Source organism: Struthio camelus, chromosome 13 (genome assembly GCF_040807025.1).
Source record: "Struthio camelus isolate bStrCam1 chromosome 13, bStrCam1.hap1, whole genome shotgun sequence".
Lineage (NCBI taxonomy): Eukaryota > Metazoa > Chordata > Aves > Struthioniformes > Struthionidae > Struthio > Struthio camelus.
This window is the reverse complement of record NC_090954.1, coordinates 3,250,769-3,275,007: the sequence shown is the minus strand read 5'-3', so window position 1 is coordinate 3,275,007 and position 24,239 is coordinate 3,250,769. Positions and strand designations below refer to the sequence as shown.

Below are 24,239 nucleotides of genomic sequence, written 5' to 3'. Positions count from 1 at the left end.
AGCTCCTTTGCAAACAAACAGCATGGCATTTTTCCAGCCCCGTCCTTGCCCCTGAAAAACGGATAATAATCCTCACTGCTAACAGTCGTCTTCTGGAGTATTTCCAGTTAGCTGGCTTGTGTAGAGTTAGTCTGGATATTTAGATGTTTGTAAGTTGGGAAGAAGCCTCTTGCCTCTTCTTTCCTGCCTTCTGGACCGTGTATTACCATATCTTAACATGGCAGTAAAGTTGAAATATTTTAACAGAGAATATTTTATTCTCCAAGGATCCCTATGCAAATACTGAAACGTTGATTAGCTGAACTTAATAACGTTAGAAAAGGTGCAGAGCCTGAGAAAACTGTTATTTCTAATTATGGGCATGCTGTGCTGTTTCAGTTCCTCTCATTGGTAGAGTTAACCCAATACGCAGCGCACACTTGGGCAGATTTCTCTGCAGACACTTGGGCAGATTTCTCTGCCTACTGAACTTGCTCTTCTCAGGTGCAAGCCTGAGAAAACAACTCTGCAAACAGGAGAAGAGCCTTGCGCCGGTCTGCAGGAAGGACCTGCGGACTCATTAGCTTCTCGGTTCTGTGTTTCTGTTGTTTCTTATGGTTTGTATGTCCCTGAGCGTGGGGCGGCGTAGCAAGGTCCGCCCCGTCAGTTAACCTTCCCCGCGCGGCGTTATTGCTGTCGCCAAGCCAGGCAGCCCGCACGCCCGCCGCCCCGCACCCAACGCCTGCACCGGCTGGCCAAGGCTCTCTGGGAGGATGCTGGTGCGGGTGGCCCGGGCACGTGGGTGCCAGGGCTTTAATTAGGCCAACCTCAAAATCAGGAAAATAAGCCCAGATGGGAATATTAACATTTGAATATGTTTTCCATTTTGTTATGTCTTCCTTGAGAAGAATTAAAGCAAATAAATATTTTTGAACCTTTTAGAAGTGAATACTTCTTCAAAACCTGTTTCAGTTGCAAAAGTTAGCGTTTTACCCCTTGCTCTTCACAAGTGTCTCGTCTGCGCTGACTCTGCGCGCTGGACGTGAGTACGCTTGCAGTTTTGCCCTGTAAATGAAAGCTGCGAGCAGCGGAGACAGAAGCAAGCTCCCCTGCGCTTGCTACCGAGCAGGACGGTTTGCGCTGGATTTTAATCCCAATGCTGTTGACATGACACGGGAGCCTTTTTGCACAATGCAAAGTGTCAAGCGCAAAGTGTCAGCGCAAATTCTCTTAGATCTCTTAGCTACGAATGCATACAATACGTCATCTAAATTCCATGATTATATAAAGATGTGGTAGATATAAGAAAACACTTTTATCTGAATTCAAAGCCAGCTTTTGCATAGTGACATCTAAGTGTCTTTTCTACTCTCCAATTTTTTACCCTTTTTACATGAAGCTTATTCCATCAGGATATTAAAACTCAATTTGTGCGGAAATAAGGGTTTGGCAGCCTGTACCCCATTATCATTAGGAAGGAAGGATGACCTGCATTTTAAAGGACTAGAGTTCAGTGATTTAAGGTCTGCAGCAAAGTTACCGCGAACTTCGTTTGCCAGGGTGGTTGGTGCCCAGATCTCTCTCACAAGAGCAAACGTAGACCTTGGCTATTCCATTTTTTTAATTCTTCTGTTCTCGCTATGTTACTAAAATTGCTCCAGCAGGCTCCTGTTCTCCACTCAGCCAAAAGGCCGTGGCTGGTGAAGGTGCTCGCACGGCTGGAGCCCGCTCCAGTTTGTTGAACAAGCTGGATCAGCAAAAACAGCATTAAAAAACACTGAACCTCCATCTCCCTCCTCGCTCGGCTCTTTGGAGCTGCTGACTGAATATCCTGAGAAAGCAGCCTGGAGGAGATGGTCATCTCACCCTTGCTCTGCAGCTTCGCCGCAGCCCCACCGGGGTGCATGCGTGGGTCCCGCACGAGCGGGCTAGCCTGCGTCGCAGCAATGTCCGTGGCGTAATCCCAAAAGCTTTCACCGGCATGGAGAAGTTGACAGCGAAACCTCCTCTCCAAAGACGTTATCATGCCAGTTAATACTAAATACAGACAAGCCATAAATATTTTTAATCTCCCCCAATGAGGTGCAGTGGTTCAGTGGTGCAGGCGCCGCCGTGCCAGTCTCCCTGGGAGCCCCTGCAGAGCTGGCGCGGGCGGCGATGTGTCCCAGGAGCGCTCTGGGGCTCGCGCGCTGGGCGTGCTTGCACTGTGCGTGCAGCATGGCACTTCTGCATTTTTCCTTTTTGGCTCTTACACCAGGATGATTTTCATGTGCTATTACATGACTAGTTTATTCCCCTAGTTTTTAAGAGATGTATTAGTTAACGAGAGATTTTTAGTTTTCCATGTTATAGTCTCAACAGATTTTTCTTGACTTGTTAGGTAGATCTGTGATTGATTCGTGTTGGTTCTTTTAATTTGAAGCTCTGTGCAATTTCAGATTCCTCCAAAGACAGGAGTTTTATTACCCACCAGTAGAGGAAAATAAAATGAATGTGGTGCATTGGGAGATACTGCGATCTCATTCTCTCTGGCCACCAGATGAGCTGTGGCTGTACATTTCCTTTGTTTTATTTAAAAGAAAAATAGTCTCTGGAGCACCACAATCTTGTCTGCAAAGAAAAACCCGAGACAGGTAACGTGCACTGCTGCAGGAACACCAAAGTCATTTTTAAGGTTTGAATGATGGTCTTTACTCCTGAAGCGAAGGCTTAGTGCAGAGGGATTTCTCCTAAGGGAAAAGCTGGAAGCAGAACCCCTCCGGAGAGGATGGCAGCCATCCTCTGTTAGTCCCCTTGCTCCCCGAATACCCTGTTGAACAGTTTCTTTCCAGACACAGCAGGGTGAAATATCTGAGTAGTTTTGCAGCCATGGGTATACAAGGCTATTAACAATTGTGGTAATTGGAATGTTATTTCCATTTAAAATTTCAATGTATTTTAAAGTCAGATTCATAAATCTACTGAATACGTTGCAGGTAAAGGTTTTTTTTTCCCCCCGACATTAAATCAAAAGGACTAGTAAAAACTTGTCAGTCCTATGAAAAGTTAATCAATTTTCAATACAAAAGTAGACAAAGGGAAATTTCCATCTTGAGAAGATTGATCTTGGAAGTTATGGTTGATCTCACTTTTATTGAACATTTTTACTTGCTAGGTGAAGGGTCATTTTTTTTAGCACTATTACTTTAAATTGCTTTAATATAATAGGCCAAGACTAGAATAGTAAATAAAAGCGTTTTTGGGCTACAGCAAAAATCCCTCCTGCCTTGAAGATGCTACATTTCAACAGTTTTCTTTGCTCTGCAATAAACTCAGAGAACCTGTAATTTTAATTATGCTTGGGTCCGATTTGAGCTTTTTGCTAACTTGGCGGTACGACATCTAAAGCTTCTTCGATTTCTGAGGCAGAAATTGTGAAATGGTTAGCATATATAAGAAACACTGGGAGATGCTGAAAAACACGTCAGTGTTGAATGCACCATCGACTCTTGCCCGTTCTAGTCCTAAAGGCAAGGGATGCAATTGCATCCCTACCTAGAGAGGAGAAAAAAATCTTTTCTTCTCCTGGTTGAGTGTTTTTATGTTTGGGTAGTTAGCTCTTGTTATGGTATTGGAGCCCAAGTTATTCCTGTCCTCTGAGAAGCAGCTAATCTCAAACCCCCTCTTTAAAGATGAGGGATGTACCTGGGGGAAGGAAATCCAGGCGATGCTATCCCCAATCCTCAAGAAAAGTCTGCCCAACCCTTCTCCTCCCTCTCTTTTCTTCTCTTTCCTCGTGAGACGTCTGAATGCGGGAGCCTGGGCTGGAGCGTTTGCCATGTGCGCTGGGGTAGACACATGGTTTGAAGGAGGTGGGCTCTTCTTCTCCCCCTCAATACCATGCCAAGCTAAAGAAGCCTGCTTTTTTGCTAAATCTGAGGTTGTTTCTTTCTCCATGGATGTCAGGGGATGGAGCATTAGCACTTCTGATGAGAAACTCTTTGGGGAAGAGGCCATAGATAAAGATGCCCAAAGGTCCCTAAACCCCTTGGGCCTCTACCTCCAATGTGTAACGCTAGTCACTTTAGAGTTGCTCTAGGTGGCTTTTGATCCACAGCGACCAGGCATTTGTAAGCCACTAATTCCTTCAAAAATTCCCCCCTTATAGAAGTAAAAGTTAAATAAAAAATAAAAAAGAGGGAAAAGCCCCAAACTGTTTTCTTAAAGTCTAACTTAGACAAAATTTGTGTCTGCCCTCTGGGAATGGTGTGCGCGATGACCAGGGCACGGGCTCCCACCACCTTGTATGTGTTCCTTGAAAACGTGTCGATCTGTAAAAAGAAAGAGGAAACATAAACCTCACCCAAAGATGGAGGAATTGCCATGAATAAAAAGAGGAGAGGACTGGGTTTCAGCCCTTGTCTCTACTTTCTCTTTTTGTATTTTATCTAAAGATTGTTTAATGAAAAATCTGCTGGGGCCACAAGGACCAGAATCTGTAGCTTAACATTGCATGTAACATTGCATGCTCTCTTGGCCCCAGGTAATGAAGAAAGAGGATCTAGAGGATGATTTATTGGATTGTACGCTAGAAGACCTTCTCCGATTCGATGATTACAACAACGATGGCTACTTAACCCTGCAAGAGCTCTACACAGCCTTCCGTGAGTCACGATGGTCTTGTGTGTCCTTGCCATTGACAGAGGGTGGGCCAGGGACTAATGCGCGTGAACATCCGTAACAGCAGTGTTGTCTTCTGAGATGTGATCAGGAAAGATAATCCATTTTTGCATTTTATACCATGAAAATTAGTATGAAAGGGCTTGTTTCTAAAAGCTTACTGTGCTCCAAAGGACTGAGCATGAACATAGAGGTTGGTAAAAGCATGTGGGGCTAATTGTTTTGTTGTGATTTCTGCTGTGCGTCTTGTTGGAGGCTTCTTGTTAGAGGCTTCTTGTTGATGAAGCTGGAAGGATGTTGGTACTGTGGCCAGATCTGTAGACCTAAGTATATGGTTTCTAAGTAACCCTGAGGAACAGAATACACATGGCAAAGCCTTTTTCTTCTTTCTTTCTTTCCTTGAAGCCTGTCCAAATGTGTTGTGGCAATGTGAGTTAATACAGTGTGCAGAAGGTGTTCTACTGAATATTGTGCCTAAGAATCACGTTTTCTGCATTTTGTTTCCATGTTAGTAAGTAAATTACTGTGTGATCCCAGTGCATGTCTCAGCACCATTTGCAAGTATCCCTAGATCACCGAGCTACTTAAACAGTGCAGAAATGAAGTACTTTAGTTATTCCATTTATTTTCATAACTTTATGTTCATGCTTTAAGTTAAGCCTACACTGAAGTACTTTCCTGGAAGAGGGCCACACTATCTCCTTCACATGGATAATACAAGATTTTATTGGTGCCTATAAAGCCTTTTGAGATACTAAAAAAATAAGAAAGACAGAAAATTTTATTTTTTGTAACAGTCAGAGTAGTGAGCTACAGAGTATGTGCATGTGTTTATCCCAGACGTTGTTAGTTGCCGTTAAACAAGGATGGGATTCAGCCGTTCAGATGCCCAAGGCTGGCAAATGACCGATACCAAACCAGTTACATCATGAGCTGCGTTCTCAAATCTCTGCATATGGCATTTTAAAGATAAAGGAATTTCAGTAAGGGGATTCTGCCTCTTGTTTTAGTTTTATAAACTGCGCAACTGTGAAATACAAATGCACTCAGACGTGCTAAGCGGAGCACCCTGCTCCTGAGCCTGCTTGGGGAGGACAGTCTGGGGCTCAGCGTGCACGAGAGGGCCAGGGTGAGCCGGCATGTGCCCTGCGGCGGCACGTTCATCCTCAGCATTACTTGGCAAGCTAGACTGCAAACACAGAGCCTCTATTTTCACTGAATCTCCTCTTTTCTAAAGAGGGTGGTTTCTATTTTCTTCGCTTCCAGCTTTTCATTTAAAAAAAAAAAAAACTTAGGATAATAATATTTAAAGTGCTTAAAAATTAGCCCCAGCTGTCACCTTGGACCTATTTGAACCACATATGCATTTAATTCAACGCAGCAGACTCAAACTAGCAGATATACAGTAAAACATAAAACCTCATACATTAAGAAGGCTATAAAGTGAATTAACCCGGCTATATAAAGGCTTGACATGCATTTACTTGGGAGCATATTTGGATCAATGGGTTCTCAAAGTCACAGCAACTCCAAGCTAAATTTCACAAGTCATTTGTATGAGTTTTTGGTCCAGTGAATTTTAAATAGACAATGAAAATAAGACAAGTACAAAATATTAGCCAATGAACAGAGACAGTAATCGATAAAGGGCAAAAAATATTTTAACAGAAACCAAAGCATAACAATGAACGCCCACCAGAATTTTATATACAAAAAAAAATCGTTCTCCATCTGCAGATGAAAATTAGACTTACTTCTGCATATTCAGTTTTCCCAGAATCCCTACTTTTATTATGAGTGGTTAATGGGTCATCAACTTTTAAAATCAAAATTTATTGCTTACAACTTTAGAAACTTTGCAGTCTCTGTAGGCGAATTTTAGTTCTTGATGAAAGTGAATCTTTTACCTTTACTTCATTAGAAAATCTAGGAAAATCATCTAAAAATGTTTGTTCTCCAAACAGTTGCTGTGAGTGTGCAGTTTGATTTTTTGCAGCGCGTAAGTGTTTCTGAACTGTGTGCTTCATTATGAACCAGAATTTGGCTAGCAACAGTAATTTAAAGGCATAACATCCAGCACATTTTTCATATTTGTGGCCCATTAAGTTGATCCTTTGGTTGCTCGAGATTCCCCCACGAGTCCCTCGTCTTGGAGTGCTGGCAGGAGGCCTGCAAGGATGGCTCAGCAAGCTGAGGAGTCTAATTACCAGGATTCAGTGGTATCAGAAAGTCTCAATCTAATTTATCCTCTCCAAAATGCTGTTACATCTGTTCCGGGGCCCCATGCTTCTGTAGAGAGTTGCAGTCTACGAAAGGCTGGAAGATGACCTTGATAATGTGAAGAGTTTTGCCATTTGTCTTTCCTTTGCTGCTGTAGAAGTTACATTTCATTTTAAAGAGTCTCCTGGCCTTTCCGTAATGAACAGAGCCACAAAATCATCTCTTGCTCTCAGTTTGCGTCTCTCTCTCGACCCTCCTTCTCTCTCCAAGACACACAGGGAGGGTAATTTTGATCCCTGTCCGTGCTGATCAGATGTAAATGAATGGAAGCTGCATGGATGAGAAGAATGCAGTCTCTTACCTTTTTTGAAACCTGGTTCCACCATTACAAGTGCTACTGGTAATAGCTGCTGCTTTAAATGATCATTTATAATCATGCTAATTATTGGCACACAGATGTTAATGCTCAGTTTGAGATTTTGGGAGAAATAGTGGCATTCCTACTTACCCTCTCCAGTGTACAATTTTTCTGCTGCTCTTCTGAAAGATCTTTTGTCCCCGAATCCTAATAATTCAACTTTTAGGAGTTTGCATGTGTGTGTGTGGCAGGGGGATGACTAGAAATACCCATTAGCACAGGATTAAAGTATCACTTTTAAAATTCATCGTAATAATATATAAATAACATATGAGATGGTTCAAATGTTCTCCTGGCAGCTCTGGAAGGAACAAGTTATAGGTGTCTTCTAATTTCTCATTAGTAAATTTTATTAGATAAGTAGGCTCAGGACCATAATTTAAAAACATTAATTTTTAATGGGATGCTCTCAAGATTTTCACATTCCAGAAATATAAAGAGTACTAGTGAGTACACTCGCTAGTCTGATGTCTTTTCTTTATATTGTCACAAAAGATTTAATGAATGAGTAATAAATAAAAAGCATAGTTGTCATAAGAGCTAAAGCAGGGCATGCATCTAATTAATCAGCATGGAAATAGTCTAGTAAATTGGCAAGCACGTCCCCCCGCTGAGCTCTACTTTAAATATGCTCAGATGAGTGATTTTTGGATATAACTTCTGGAAGCGTATCTGACTGGAGGTCATTACAATTAGGCATGTCACTTTTGGCTTTCCTTTTCTCTTTGCTAATGGGTGAGTAGCGGGCTGCCAGATGTGAAAGTCTGGCTGAAAAAAACTCTGTAATCTTCTACATCTATATTATCATCAATGTGGACAGGTCAATTTGTAATGCAAATATGTCAAAAGAGGGAAAACATGCATTCCATCAGAAAGGCTTTATCTTGTCAACTTTGTTTAGCTAATAAAAGGTTACTAACCCAAAGAAAAAACCCCCTTAAATTCCAGCTCATTGCCAATTAGAGCCCGTTCCTAACCAGCGTTCGCGCCTGACAGCTTGCCTTTGCATTTCATTATGTTGTGGAAAACCTAAAAAAGGCCTTTTGCAAGCATCTGTGCTGTCCTGCGACAGTTTCTTTGCGGTAGGTCACCCTGGGCTTAGAAAGCTTTTTGAGTGAGGCTGTGTAAAAGATGGGCAGTATATCGCTAGGTCAGGCTAGAAATTATGACACGAGGTGACCTCGGAGTCTCAGAGCGATTACGGCTGGCGGCGGCTGCCGCTGCGCCCGGCGCTCGTCAGCGGGCGCTTTCGGAGCCCAGCTCCTGGCAAGGCTGCTGCGTCGTGCTGCTTCTAGTGGCTCTGCAGTGACGTTTTGAGATCTTTGATGTCGTATCCGGACAAAAAAAAAAAGAAAAAGAAAAGCAAAGCAAGAAGGGTGGTTTAAAAGAAAAATGCTACATCTTTATTTTTCAGTTGCAGCGGTCCTGTTTGAAATCTCACGTCCGACCACTCATGCCTGTGTGTTGCAGGTAAAGAGGGGGAGCGCGTGGTGGACCGAAAACTGCCTGTTTCTCTGAGGACAGAGGTATCGATAGGTCTAAAGAACACGAGCGTGGTTTGAAAGGGGCAAATTTCATGCAGGTGTGAGTGCAGAAGAGGCTGCAGGAGCAGTCTGCTCTTACAGCATCTCTTGGAAATACCTGCTGAGGATCGAAAAAGGCAGATGAAGGGAGTAACCAGTAACAAAGGCTCTCGTGCTTTTCTCACTCTAACCTTTTCCATGCTTGCGGCTATAATACAGTTACAGTGCTGTTACACTCCTTTCAAAGTGTTTGTGTTCCTTCCTGATTCTGTTTTAGTTCAGATTACATATTTTTTTCCCCTGTCCTTAATACGTATCAAAAACGCGTGATGGAGACCGAGCCACGATGAACGGACCAAAGGGTGATGGCCCGCAGCTGCAGCGTTTCGGTTAGCCGTGTGCGCTCGGGCTGTCGCGTGGCCTCGCTGTTTCCTCCACGTATCCATGCAGACCCCCCAGTAAATATCCTGTTCCCGCTGCTGGTATTAAGATCATTCATAGGACTTTATCACCGTGCTTCTGGAAAATGGAAAATGTTCCAAAATGTAAAGAAAATTGGGAGAATGTGTTCCTGTTCTCAGCTGAACCAAGAAGGACACAATTGTCTTGGGCCCTTTGTGCTAAATCTGTTCAGTAGTTGAGAATTCCTATGCGTCCATATAAGCAATATATTTATATAAGAGATTGGTACTCTATTCATTTTAAAAGGCATGCGGAGAGAAGGAAATGACCCTGAAACTAGCCTGCGAGAATTACTGGTTTAGATAGGATACTTACCTCTCTGGAAGCACATCTGTATAAATAAAACGTGATCGTTTTTTGGATCTCTCGCGTTCTGCAGGGCTAGCAGGCAGCAAAACTAGCAAGAGCGTGCAAAAGGGCTTAATTTGACAATAGGCTTGGAGAGCAGCTCTGGTTAATTAAATGGTTTCCTTACGGTACCACAAACTCCTTTTGGAGGTCGGGCGTGTATTTGTTTGCAGCAGGAGGGTCGGAGACATACTGCACATCAGCCAGGGGAAGGTGGATGGTAGCAGAGCATCCTGCAGCCTTTCAGTCCCTCAACTTGGGTGCTTTGTATTGGGAAGATGGAGAGAGATGGAGCAGATTTCCAGGAGCCAGGGCTGGACATGGGTACTGGGCGAATTGCTGCACATGCAGAGAAGCATCCGTGAATGGCATTGGACCAGCTCCAGACTTACAGCGGTGCTCCTAAAATCTGCTCTTGCTATTTTCCCAGGCAGGCAATGCAATTGCACTGTGCAGGGGAGTGATTCTTCCATTGCCCGACTTCGCCGGGCCTTCTCCAGAGGCTCATTAGAAGTGCTGAGTATAAACCCAGTTTATTTTTGCAGGGTGTATATTTCTGTTTTGCTGGAAACTACTTCAAGACAGAGCTTTCTAATTATTGCAGAAGTGTTAAGATTCATGCTTGCCCGTGAAAAGCAAAGATCCACTTTGAATAAGAGAGAACAGAACCTAAAAAGAAGTTGTTGGGTCAAGGGGGAGAGGTTTTAGTAGTCAGAAAGGAAAAGTTCAAAAGCATTGCTCTTTCTAATAGAAATCTCATCTTAAAGGAAGTTACAAATAAATTCTGTGTGATGAAGATGAATGCACATATTTGGAAATGTGTGTTTGTGATATTGTATTCCACATACACCTGGAAAAGCAGGTGTTCCAGCATAAAATTGCATCTGGAAATTACATTTTTAGATTAAGTGTTTACTCATGTGTTTTACAAATCTTTTTTTTCCCATTAGTATGGCACGTACGTTTGGATGCTTGTTACTCCTGTCTTTCGGGTGGTTTAGTCAAGCCTGATTAATTATATTGGACAACTGCATCGTGAGATAAAATGTTTTGCATGAGGTGTTCTCCTGTTAAACATTATTATTATTGCTAGCAACAGTTATCTACACAATCAAATCATAATCCTAAAATATTGACAGTGCATGAACCCTGCTCTGCCTCCTCAGCTGCAATCTCCTTGGTAGGTGATTTTCTTTCATGTTGCTGCAGATAGCGGTACAAAGTTGGAAATAATTCATTAGCTTGCCACCATTGATTGGTTTCTCCCGTGAGCTACACGATATCTAAACTTCAAACACGCCTCGGCAAGTAGGGGAGCAGCAGCCTCCTTTTGCAGTTTGAGGCCACGTTCAAGGGTGGTGTGAACAACCTGGGGAGAGGAGTGAGCTTCCTTGAGTTGGCCAAAGCCACTGGCTCCTGCTCACCTTGAGGAATAGCATGCAGCCACCTTACTGAGCACAGAAGCACTTTATTGCGTTTTTGCTGGAGTAATGAATTTGATGGCACTATCTTGCGGCAAAAACAAAGCTAAAAACTTAAAAACAAAGCAAAAAGCTGGAATTTGGGCTTTATGAGGACAGCTACAGCAGTGCTGCGTTGCAGATGGACACCGCCGTTCAGTAATGTGGAGATATGGAAAGCAACGTTGTGTCATTGTGGTTGTCCCACCTGCAGGACACCCGGGCCGTTGATCCCACCTGGCCGTGGGCTGTGGGGTCTGGCTCGCTCAACCTCAGAAAGGAGGTCCTCCTTAGCAAGGAAATTCCCCTTGACAGCAGTTGACTGTGTGCTGAGGCTTTTTGCGCGGAGTCCAGCGTCTGCCGCCAGTGGGGCTGGAGTCCAGGCGCGGGCCTAGGGTGGACGCTGCTGTTGCTTAGTTCCTGAGACCTCCTTGTTTGATGTGTGGCTTTTTAGGTCGTTTTCAGAAGCACCTCACTCCTTGCCTTGCCCACAGATGGAGCCTAAAATGCCTAACTTCATCACTAGGAATGACCCAGCCACACCCAGAAATTTAATTTTTGAATGCCAGAAGACCTCCATTGTGGACAACTAAGTGTGCTCCACTTGAGTAGGGCGGTAATTTTTGGATGTGGAAAATTTTCTTGCGTTGATCTTCGTTCTTATTTTCCCTCTCCTAACATCAAACAAACTCTTTCTGCAAAGACGGTGGGTTTTTTCCTCTCTTTTTAAAGCTCCCCTCATTGTAAACGTCTTCAGCTCTGAGCTACACGTCAGAAATACGTTGCTGGGCTCCGGTGGTGTCCCGGGCTGCTGCACTTCCACAAAGCAGCCGCAGGAGTAGGGGGCTGCTGTTGCAAGTTGCACGTTCTCCGTTGTTTTGCTGTGTTTTGAACAAAGAGGAAAAAATGAGAATTGACTTGTAACAAGAAAGACACATTTAATCCGAGCAAAAATGCTTCAAAGGCTAAAATATGGTTCCAGAGGAAAAAATTAAGAACGCTCAGAGCAAGAAAAATAGGTCGCATTGTAGATACGTGTTTACCAGTGGATAGAGCGACATGTTTCCCTTAGGCCAAAAAGGGAAATGTTTCTACGCTGAGATCAGAGATTAATTCATGTAGCCAGGTTTGCTGCTCAGTACTCTGCTTAGTTTATACATCATGGCATTATGAGCTGAATTAAGAGAGTCTCCTGAAATAATGTTTTGGCAGGATTAATGGGAGATGAAAACATAGCTAAAATGATTGTGATTTTATGCTTTTTGATTAAAAAATAATTACTGCCTAGATTTTTTCATGAGAAGGCAGAGAGAGTTTCTGATGCTGGCTTTGCGGTTTCCATGTACGCAGGCGTATCAGTTGCACACTGGTACCAGTGCGCTCGAATGTGAATTGCCAAACTACAGCAGTTTTTCAAATACCTCTCATTTCAAAAGATACCATCTGGAAGATGTCAGTGGGCTTAATGGATAATGATTGAATGAGACAAAATGAACTAATTACATGTTGTTATTGGAAATCTATTGTCTACAAATTGCAAAGAAAACTCACCAGAATACAATGTACTGGTGATTTTAAAATGCTCTTCAGAGTGCATTGATTTGTTAATCTCTGCTTTAAATGTAAGAATTTCCTATGTGGAGCAGAGCAAGTGCTTCAGAGGTGATGTAGTACAAAGCGTATCAAATGTCTACACTCACTCTCGCAAGAATAGGAATATCTAAATATTTATAAGTACTTACGAGTGACTCACTGGCACATAAAACCAGCCAAATACCATTTCTCAAAAAATTATTTGATCCATACCAGCTATGTTCACTGAAGAAAATTTGCATACACAAATAATAGTATTTTTAGTTACGTGCAGGCACAGAATTGTGTCAGTGAAGAGGAAACACAAATATTGGTGAGATCCTATAATGACTGGCTGTCCTAGCCATAGGTGTGCACCTGCAAATCATGTAGGTAGAGATCTAAAAATTATAATTTGCATTTTCAATTAGCTGAAAATAGAGAATTGGAGGATTTCCTATGGCTTCCTTTTGTTCTTTCAAAAGCAGCTTTTTCTAAAAATTAGACCCAACCTTTCAGGCTTGTAGGATCCCCCTCCCCCCCCCCAGTAAACAACTGTCTTTCTAAGGAATTTCGGAAGCATTAAAAGCCGAGTCATGAAGTAAAATTGTTTCTTTTCACTAAAAATGGAGGAAATCATAATTATAACATATAAGATTTTACATATGCAAAGGTGGAGTGCGGTAGCATGTTGGAGAGGATCTTCCTATGTCATTTTGCTATATACAGACTGGAGCATCTTTGCTGCCATTTTCCTTTGGTTTGTCATCTGTTCTGCTTTGTTTTTTTAGTTGGTAATTGCTCGAGCTGTGTTTGTCTGTTGAAGTCTGCCTTCATCTAAGAAAATCTGTTGCATATGTTCCCTATCTGCCATTTCGGGCATCTCAGGGATGCTTTGAGTTGCTCCTCCATGTACACGCTCTCAATCTTTGCCTCTACCAGTTTAAGAGATTCGTAACTTTTAAGGCCAAAAATGCCCCTTTTTGTGTTTTCATATTTATTTGTATTTGATTTTTGTATTTATTCCAGATCATGGGTAGAAATGTTGAACAGGTTAGGGCTTAGGATCTCCCCCCACGAAACCCCACTACAAGCAATCACATCTGATTGTTCCCCTACGAGGACTAACGTTTGAGATCTGCCGATCAGCCAGTTCTTAGTTCGTTCAACACCTACGCTGTTGATATTGAATACCACTATAGAGCTATAGGGCTAATTTTTTAAATCAAAATGCCAGAGCCATCGTCAGAAGATTACCAAGTGCAGTGCCCATTCCTTGTGGAAGTGATCCGATTTATGTGGAGCCACAGCTGAGATGTTTTCATTTCATGTTCTTCACAGGAGAAAATCTCCTTGACAAATTCAGGATGTCAAGATACAAGCTGAAAAGGTAGCAATAGGAAATTGAATAAGCTGGGCTCAAAGGTTGGTCCTGCATTAATACTTCCAAAAAGAGTAAAAAAGGCACTAGGCTATAGAAAACAAGTAATGTTTACCATTTCCTCCTTACTGGTGGAGACGTGAAAATTTGCCGTGCCAGTTTTCATCTCCTTGCTGATGTTAGGAGACAAACTCGAGCAGAAGACAGGACAGCTTGACAGGGAGGGTGAGTTGCCTGGGGAAGGGGTAATGGGTGGGAGCCTCCGAGGTAGCCACGGCCAAATAGCTGTGCCAGTTCTGCAGGCGGACAAACCTGCCGGAGTCCCTACAAATTGCCCATCTGCAGATTCCCATTTCAAGGAAAGGAGCCCTTGAGGAAAAGGGACAGCAGATTTGGCAGAAGCCAAAAATATTTTGCAGCTCTTCTTGGTAGTGGGTGCAAAGATGGAGTTGCAGCATATTTGCCAGCAGAGGGAGGTCCACTGCGGGTCCCATCCGCAGCGAGGCTGGCAGCGGGTGCTAGGGCAGGTGTGCGAAGGTGCAGACCCACCTGCCGCCGTGCAGGAGAGGACACAAGTGAGATGAGCCTCGGCGTCATGAGCGGGAAGGACCCTTCTTCCAGTGCAGCCCCACAGCTTTCCATGGCCCCAGGGTTTGTAGATTGCTATTGCTGGTGGCTGTCCGTAGCACACTGCAGAAGCTTATTCTCTGGGTTCTGGATGATCAAAACTTTGCGAAGAACATCAGGAGCCGTCAATAGAAATAAGTTAATCTGCGCTCAGGCATGCTGTGCTTCCAGAGCTGCTGTTTCTGCCGTGAGTGTTTCCCTCGGCAGTATAAAATCCATCAGCAGATTTCATGTTTCTGTTCGTGCGCACCAATAGCTACAGCCCCACCGGCTCATGTTTGAAGCCACGGTTAGATCCTATATCTTTCACCACGATCAGAGCCCTGATGTCCAAGTAATACTATTAGAAACCTGCGGCTTAGAGAACGAATCTGTGACTGTGATTCTAAGAAGAAAGAAAGAAAGGTGCTTTGTATATGCCGGTCTGAGGCTTTTTTCTTTTCATTTGTCATTCTGTTCATCATGCAAACCTGAATAATGTGTTAGAAAAGGTCACAGGTACCTTCCTGGACACTGAAAAGCGTTTGGAGCCGTTGCCTGCTCAGTGGCTGTTTGAAATGTTGCATTTTATCACAGCCCTGCAAAACCGCTGGAGTGATGGACGGAGGAAGAAGGGAATGCAGAAGGGAGAGGGAATAACATTAATTTAAAAGCAAAGTGCGCAAAAAAAAAAAAAAAGGCAGGGTGAAAAGGGAGAGTAAAAATATCCTCGCGCTCTGATTTCGAAATAGATTTCTTTTTTTTTTTTTTTAAGTGAAATTAAATGGGAGAATTGAGAGCTCGAAGGAGCTGGATAAAATTCAAAAAACACTTTCAGGATATGTTTGAACATTAGCTATGTTTCACAAGGTTTTCCCACAATTTAATTCCACATCATTTCAGTGCAGCGCTCCAGTCCGTTAGAGCTTCTGCTGAAATTGCTTTCAGGAAGAGACCGATTCTGAAGTTTTTTCCTGAAGGATGCTGCTCACCCTGACTTTTTCTGTCTTCTTGTTCTCCTGTCTGGATCTGTGACTGGAGTCTCCACGTCATTCAAGCTTCATTTTAATTGTAGGGAAAATATGGCTTTCCGCGGTGTTTGTTGCTCCCATAAAGTAGAGTTGTCCATCTCACCCCCTTTGGTGCAGTCGTACCTGCAGCCTGTATTGCGTTACTACGGTTCACGTGTGGAAGTAAAAGAAAAAACATACTCCTTTGCCCCTGCTCTGTGCGAACCTGAGTCATTGCCACTCATGACATCACGTCAGCTGAGTGCAGGCAATGCCATTGCAGTGCTGCTTTTTACAGCAAAGGTGCTATATGCGTATTTTTAATATACAGGCTCATAGGTATTATTTGATAGCCATTGCGGTTAGAATCCTAAATGTTTTGCTGCACAAATATCTCCCTTTTATATTCTGCTCACCTTCCTACGGCTATTGATCTAAGAAGCCCTTTGCATTGTGGAAAGAAAAAAAAAAATCATTTCTGCCATGGAAATTCAGGAGCTGTGTACTGAGCCCCTAGCAATCTGATGAGAGGAAACGCAGCACTGCTACTGCCTGTCCAGGCTTAATATTGTTCTGGTTATCTAATCTGTCTCCATTAGCACAGGCCTCTCGAATACTCTTAATACAATTAAGGGCTGAAGGAAAAACATTTGCCAGGGCTTATGTGATAAAACTGCAGAATGGCACGCTGTGCTGCCTGCTCCCCAATGTGCTCCTGCAAAGCCCGTGCTCTCCGTGCCCGGAGGAGGGTCCTTCAGAGGATGGTCTGCTCGTTTGTGGGTGTACGTCCACATGCAGAATTACAGTTTCCTGCGGTTCATAGCAATGAAGTTAAAACCAAAGCATCTGGCAGGGTCTGACTGGCAGCGTACAGATACGCCGTGCGTGCTTTTCTGTGCTGTTCTAGCTTGCACCTCGAGGTCCTGCTCTAGCGGAGATAATGAGTCTTGTTCCTTCGGTATCTCATTTCTGTGGCGTTCTTAGGAACAACAGCAGCATGTTTCCCTTAAAAGCGCTAGTGGTTAGCAAGGTGCCGCAGGAGTGCGGTTGCCCATTGTTGGAGGACTCGGGGTGGCAGGAAGCAGGGACCCCCCGTGTTGTCTGGCTTTCCGGAACAGGGCCACCCAGGCTCACGGATGGACCAAGCCAAAGGGAGCCGAAACACCTCGCTGTGCCCTCCGAGCTGGAGCGAGAGCGTGGGAGTCCCGAGACCCATCACGCTGGCGGCCGTCGCTAGGTGGGCTTTGTACCCCTCCCGGACCTGCTGGCAAAGTCGTTTCAGAATGAGGGATGAAATCAGGTTTCATTGGTCTTTAGTGGTATTAGAGGCTCTTGAGATCTTTTCTTTCCAGGGGACTGCAGTTTCTTTCAGCAGAACAGAGAGCTTCATCCTAATTTTTCTAGCGATAAACTTACTGCAGAAGTCTACAGTCTGCATCCTACGTCTTTCATTCCTACATCGTGTAACACTGTGATATCTCCCAAAATAGTCTCAGCCCCTGAAACGAGCCCAGATTGTAATGTATGGACTTAAGAAGGTATAAAATGGACAGGTGGTCTGACTGTTTTAAAGAGCACATATCCACCTATTTTAACATCAATTAGTATTGGTTTTATTTCACCACTAGAGTATGTTCAGTGCAATATAAACCACCAAAAATGAATATTTGAGCAGTTTGAAATACTTTGGAGCCTGCTATGAAATGTAATGCATCTCCTGGCAGGGCTAATGGAGTTATTTTAATGCATTTTACTAACCAAGCATCTGTTAAAATAGAAAATGTATATGGGACTGAATTTGTTACAGAATTGCTATTTTGCTCCTTATTTTGTTTTAAGATGCATTTTTGCGAAATCATTCACTAGACTCTAAGTCGGGCAAGATATCTTCATGGAAAGACTCCAGCATGTTAATTGGTGTTTATTGAATGCTTTACTGTAATGCGATGAACAGACACTGTGGATTGTAATTAATACATTGACTTGTCGTGCTGACAGACCTATCATAGCTGAATGGAAGATGAGAGCAGTTTATAATGGGCATAGCACGCATTCATCTTTTAGTGATACGTGGGCATTTACCGAGCGAAGTAGCTTTCAGAACGAATGGAAATGCATTTTCTCTGCCCCATGGAAGAGGTTCGTGGCACAACGGACACACAGATCGGAGAGCCCTGGAGCGGGCTGCCGATGCGCTGACGCCCCTGGAGAGCGCTGCCCTCCTGCGTTATCCAACGCGCACGGAGGAGACGGACACGCAGACGCTCGGATAGTCGGTGGACGGGTGGGCAGCCTCGGCGCCGGCTGCCTGGCTCGCCCCGCGCCCCGTCGCCTTGAGCTCCATGAAAGCAAGTGCACCGGTTCCCAACGGAGCTTTCTCCTTTCTTAAATACTGTAAGCGAGTAACCTCTTACTCCTTTCAACGCGTTAATGCTGGTGGCTTCTTGAATACAATGCATTAAACAAATTATAAGAGTTGCAAAGTACATGGTTTGCGTCCGAGCACACAAACAGGGCTTCGACAGATGAACAAAACCAGTGGCAAAAAGCGGCTTTTCTGCTTTCACGTTTCAAGCCCTGCAACGAAGCACTAATACAATTGTGTCAAACGTACGTTGAGCAGAGAGAGGTAATGAAGTGTTGCCTTCTTTCCCTACAAGAACTATTTAACAGAGGGCATGGGGGAACAGAAGGTTTTTCCCTGCGGTAGGCATCATGCATCCAAGACCTTCAGAACATAAAAGAGAGTGGCAGGTCAGCTTCGTTCCTTTGGGAACAGCCCTGCAGCTCGGCGCGCTCATCCATCAGCTTTCCTTTTGTTCAGCACTGGGCAGGGGAAGGCTTGGCGGGGCAGGTTTCGTTCAGGAAAGAGGAAGAAGGTAGGGAAGCAAAAGGAAGGGATTTGGTGTTGCGTCACGCCGAACCGTCGCTTTAATCCTCTCGAGCGATAGCTCGCTAAGCTGCAGACCTTGCATCGGGCCCTGCCAGCCTTCTGCCCATGAAATAAACAGCGTTTCAATAAGCGTTAATTGATCCACTGCTTTTCTATAATATGAGAAACTCTGACGAAAGCAACAGGGCCAGTGGCAAGGCAGTGTCATTATGTTGCTCTTGTCCGCGCGCTGTGTAATTTACTGGGAGGATTAGAGAAGAGTTGCTCGTAGCAGAGGTTAAAATTCCTGATGAAGCGTAGTTATGCCACTTCTGGCATTTTTCATTTCTTGTTGTTATTATTATTGTTGTTATTATTGTTATTACTGTTGCTGCTGTTTTTACTTTTTGTGGATGATGCCCTATAGGAGTTGGCTCGAGTTTCACCTCAGCTTCCCTAGCTGTCCGGCGGTAACCGTTTTCAGTCACTTGCAATAGCAGATTCAGTTCAATGCGCCAGAAGTGAGTGGTTTTGTGCTCTACAAGTAGCCCAATAAATGTAACCTAATAGCCGCAACAGGACAGGAGACGTGATAGCTGAGCCTTTCTGTTTCTTTTGCAATTATCGTCCTGCAAATTCTTACTTAATAACGAGCCAGACCGAGGAGGGTGATGATGCTTGATTAGTCGGAAGGATTATCCAGGTCTGATGCCCACAGCAAGCCCTGCCGTTGCACGGGGCCGTCCTGCACCAGCCAGGCTGGCGCACCAAGTTCTGCGTCTCCAGCCCTCCCGGAAGCGGCGGACTTTTAAATATATTTTTTCTTATAAGTGTATTATTTATTGTATCAAATTTGTATATGAAATGCAAACTGTGAGGACTCTGATAGTCTTTGTCTCTTCCAGGTTTTACTCTCTCTTAATTCCCCCGCCATATACCTGTAAAGTTAATCGTTCTTTAAAAGCTCGATTTCAGCGGAATTACTGTTGTGTCCCAGCGCACCTACCTGTAAGTATTTGCAGTCTCGGGTGCTAAGAAACCTCCTTTCCATCTCTGTCTTCTGCACGCTACATAAAATGGCCAATACACCCCTCAGCAGGGCAGCCCAAGCTGTAAATAAGTAAATAAACAAACCCCACAGGGATAACGGTGTGTGGGAGCAATGGAAACGGCTGTTTTTAACGCACTGCTTTCCACAGGCGAATAGAGCCCAATAGCGAGGGTCCGGAGGCCGTGCCTGCGGCTGCGGCCAGCCTCTGCCTGGAGATGCTCTGCGTGACTGCCTTTCTCCTCTGAATTAACTCTTTTTTTTCCTACCTGCCTCTTTCTACCCTGGTAGAAATAGCGGGAAAGATTTTCTAATGAAAGCACAAGAGGAACATGAGCAATTCCCATTTTAGCAAATTAAGGGGTTTCTCAGCCTCTTCCTTGCATACCTCTTGCAAAATTTGTCTCTAAGCGTCTAGGAGATGTTCCAAAGACTTTTTTCTTCCTAGAAATTATTCTGTCTCAATAGTACGTGGGTCTCAGCTGTCAGGGGCTATAGCATCCCTCTTCAATTTAAACACCGAAAATCTGGAAAATTCAGGGGTAATTTATGTCTTGTTATCTCACAGCAGTCTTTTTTACCAGCATAAGAAAGAAGAAACTACTTCTTCAACATATAAACGCTTCTGCACCATATCCATCGCAGGAGGGGGCTGGGAGCTGTGGCTCTCCAAGGCTGCAGAAGAAATTGCCCCTTGTGGGTGCAAAGGACCTGTCATTTCCTCCTTCAGGCAGGAGCAATCTCACTTGGCCCCATTTGACCCAGAGCAGAAGGGAACACTTGGGTCCTTTGAAAAAAAGGCCACAAACTTGCTCATTCCTGTGTTACAGACTTATCATCAGAGCAGGTATGTGACCCCATCAGCACTATAGCAGGTGGAGATGTAGAAATAACTCCTAGACTTTCTCGGAGAAAATTAGGTGTTGCAAGCTCTGCTGTTTTTAAAAAGGGACTGCTGGCGGGCAGTAGCAACGCTCCAGGTGGATGAACATTTCCTTGCAATAATAATACTTCAGGAGTTTCCATTTTCTCTAGATTTGTTGATCAGTAAATCAAGAACTGCACCCAGATTTTACGTGGTATAATTTTCTTATAACCGCTCTTTTGCAACTTCTTATCCAATTGATAGTATGTGCGGTGTTTGCTAGAGATGGGAAGTAGATGCATGCAATTACCTACTGCCAAGCAATTTGGTCTTTGTTAGCAGAGTATTAATTTGCGTTAGCTGCGATTATGTGAGTGGAGTTTCTTGGCAGAAAGTATGTGGCTGCTGCAAGCTGAGGGGATCTGTACACCAGGAAAAGTATTCAGTTTTGTATGCTTGAATGATGTTACAGTGTCAACATCACAGTCTCTTCAGATCACAGGGTTTTAGTTAAATCAAATTGACAAAAAATTTTCTTGGATTTGACCCATCATCTAAAGAAAGTGGTTAGAGTCTAGGTTTGTAAAGCAAACACATCCAAATGAGTTTGAGGAATTGCTGGAAATAGCTAGAACTGTAGAGGTAACTTCCCTGCAATTTCTCTCTATTATTAAGATCTTGATTTCCAAAACTGCCTGTAAATCATGACTAGAAACCTTTTATTCCACTACTTGAGAAATTTGTTGGTCTTCATCCTTTTATTGACACTTTTTAAAATTTATTTCACTACACACAGTGAAGGGGCTGATGAGCTCTTCCTTATATGACTTGCACAAGGTTTGCATTTCAAGTGAATCTAAAACTTGTGAAAACCACTTGCCTGAAACTGCAAGTCACTGAAGTCTCCCTTCCTTGATGCGTTGCCCATGACGTCTCTGAAATCCCCTCCTCGTGTGTTGCGCCCTCGGTTTGCAAGGAGGAGGACTCGAGACGAGAGGCGATTGCAGACCCACGTGGTCTTCCAGCACACTAGCCATTGCTGGGAGCCACCAATCCCAGGGCCATAGAGGACATAAACCCTTGCTCACCAAGACACCAGACTGGTTTGTCAGACCTTTTTTGTCAAAATGCAGTCAGAGAACTCTAACAATTGGTCCTGGCAGCAACCGAGGTCTGGGTGGCAGTGTTTAGTGGCAGCACTGAGGAGGACAAGTGCCGGCAGCCCAGGCTGAGATCAGCCGTTGCTCACCAAGCGCTTTCTCAGGGCACGCTGAGTTCCTTGGCGCCGAGTCGAGCCCGTTGCTGGGGGTACGTGCTGCTCGCAGAACACCTTCTGGGTGCTTTGGGGCTTTCTGTGGCTTAGTCTGTGGTCTTGAAGCTGAATATTTAAACTGTCTAGGTCACCATAATTTGAGCCTCTTTTTTTTTTTTTAATTGTTTAACCAATTACTAGTGAAGAAACTGTTTCTATTATCCTAGCTCTATCAGATGCAATACAATAAGGAAATAAGAAAAAAAGGTTATCGAGATAATAGAAACGAATCAGTAAATCCTGAAGAACGGGTGGAGTGGAATTCTGTTCCTCTGCTAGCTTCTTCCCCCCCTTCTCTGTTTTGGTAGGAAAGGCCCTGTCTGGGAAGAGAAGCATTTTGTTTGGTGTGTAGACCTTACCAAAGCTGTCTTTTTGGGAAAATTATTTCCTTTTTTCAGTATTGCTCTATTTTCTTTTTTTTTTTTCCCACCCTTCATTAAGTGCACCTTTCTGTTTACTTTGTGTATTTTAAGACCCTTTTGCTGCAGCCCGTGCCAAACCGTATGGCTATTAAGATCTCTCCTGTTTGAGCTGTAGCAGGGCCGATGCCTGGAGATACCTGATAGCTTTCAGTATTGTACCCGGCCGCGCTTTGTCCGCCTCGCTCAGGTTGTTCCTACTCTGACGAGAGACTCTCAGTGCCGATCGTGGCTGTTGCAAATGCAGAGTTTCCAGTAAAATGAAATGGTTTCTTTTGCTGCAAAAGGTTTTTCATACTGTACAGCGCTTTTTTTTTTTTCCCCCCTCTCAGAAAAAGCCCCGCTGCTTTTCTGGTTCAAATGGAAACTGTTGAAGAAAACTTTACATTTACTTCATTTTCAGCATACCGCAGAATGACTTTTCCCCAGAATATGACCTTGGTGTTGCCGCTCGCTCGTCACCACCTGATGTGCTTGTTGTTTTAGCCTGGGGTTCAGTAGCATCACTGCCACCAGCCGGGATTTATCTTTCTCTGAAGTGTAACGACTGCCGCGTGAAACGGTCACCCTTTGTGTATCACACGAGAGAACCGGGGTAGCTTTAAAGTTGACATGACTGTAATGTGGAGGAGCGATTTACAAAGAGGGTAAAGGATCATGCTTTGAATTTATAAAAACGATGCGCATGCTGTAGGTGATTTCCCTCAAAGCTCGCCTTTCACCAGAAAGAGAAAGAAACTGCAGGATGCGGGGGTCCCAATTTGGCTATAAATGAAGTACCAACATTTCACTGCAGTATCTAAATATAACCTACCTGTCAGTTGTGGTCATAAAAGTTAAAGGGTTGCACCCTGGTCCACGAATGAACATCCTGCCACGAGAAGGCATTGTTTTTATCAAAAAAAGGCTGGGTGAGCCGTTCAGCTTATATTGAATAAGCGGCAGTTCTAATGCTGTAGTGACTGGACAAGGTTAATTTCTGACTTCCTGAATGTGCAGGAGGATGAGGAGCGCTTGGTCCTGCGTGGTGGACGCGAGCACGTCTCTGTTTTGGGAAAGTTGAGGGGAACATGGGGACTGCTGCCTCCAAACGTTCCCCCGCAGCAGTGGGCATGAAGGGACCAGCTCGGAAGGGAAGGAGAGAAATGCTAGAAAAGCCATGTGAAGGGAGTCCGAGAGGCAGAGCCTGGTTTCCATGATGGACTACAACTACTTGTAGGACCAGAATGGTACTGTAGCAGTGCCTGTTTTTGTGGAACGAGAGTAAGACAGCCATACAGCTACAACCAACCTCCTGGTGCAAAAAGTTACTACTCTGTTAATGCTTGTTAATGACAGGCAACGTCAGGTTAATGTCACGTTAATGACAGGCAAACTCCTTGTTCTGGCGGTGAGGTGTCAAAGTGCCAAAGGTAACCTCACACACAGTATTTTAAAGTTAATCTACGTAGCAAGGTCTTTCAACCGCCGAAATACCCACAGAAAGTCCAATGAACTCTCCTTTCCCCGAAAAAAGAGCTCTCTTTTGGTGATCTGGCTGATGACAAGACTGAGAACTTCTGGCAGTTGGCTGGAGACATTAAAAAGTCAACTGATATATTATCTTGGAAAAGTTCTCCCAGCCTCTTCCTGTAGTTAAATCTGCTGTAACAGTGGCAGGAGAAGATGAATAAAGGCAAGGAAGAACTTTTGAAAAAAATTCCCAGCCTCCCCATTCTTCCCAGGCTGCATTGAATAACTCTGCCCTGCAGAACGATACTGTCCAACCCGACCGTCTCCCAGAGAAATAACAGATCTCATATGAAACAAGAAGAAAGGAAATGTGCTACAGTCTGAGCTCCAAGGCTGTGTCCTTAAATCAGTGAACCTGAATTTATAGACGTGAACCACCTGTCAGTTCCCTTGCAGGGGATTTTTTTTTTTAAAAGCAGAAGTATTCCTTTAAATCACCAACCTTGTCACTGCAGTAAAAACAACAGGTCTCTTTCTTTCCTTGTACTTGGCTAGAAACAGAAAAAAGGAACATTCGGAAAGATGTTGTGAGCAAGCTGTCCTCCAGGAAGGAGCCTACATTTCACAAGTAGA

General features: G+C 44.0%; 1 protein-coding gene across 6 annotated transcripts in view; it reads left to right on the top strand.

The window, feature by feature from the left end:
• FSTL4 (follistatin like 4) overlaps positions 1–24,239 on the top strand; it is a 359,281-nt gene that overhangs the window by 244,089 nt on the left and 90,953 nt on the right. For all 6 annotated transcript variants that reach the window (XM_068959795.1, XM_068959798.1, XM_068959793.1 and 3 more), the window contains one exon: positions 4,502–4,622. In XM_068959795.1, the coding sequence (XP_068815896.1) occupies positions 4,502–4,622 (121 nt within the window). The remainder of the gene's footprint in view (positions 1–4,501; positions 4,623–24,239) is intronic.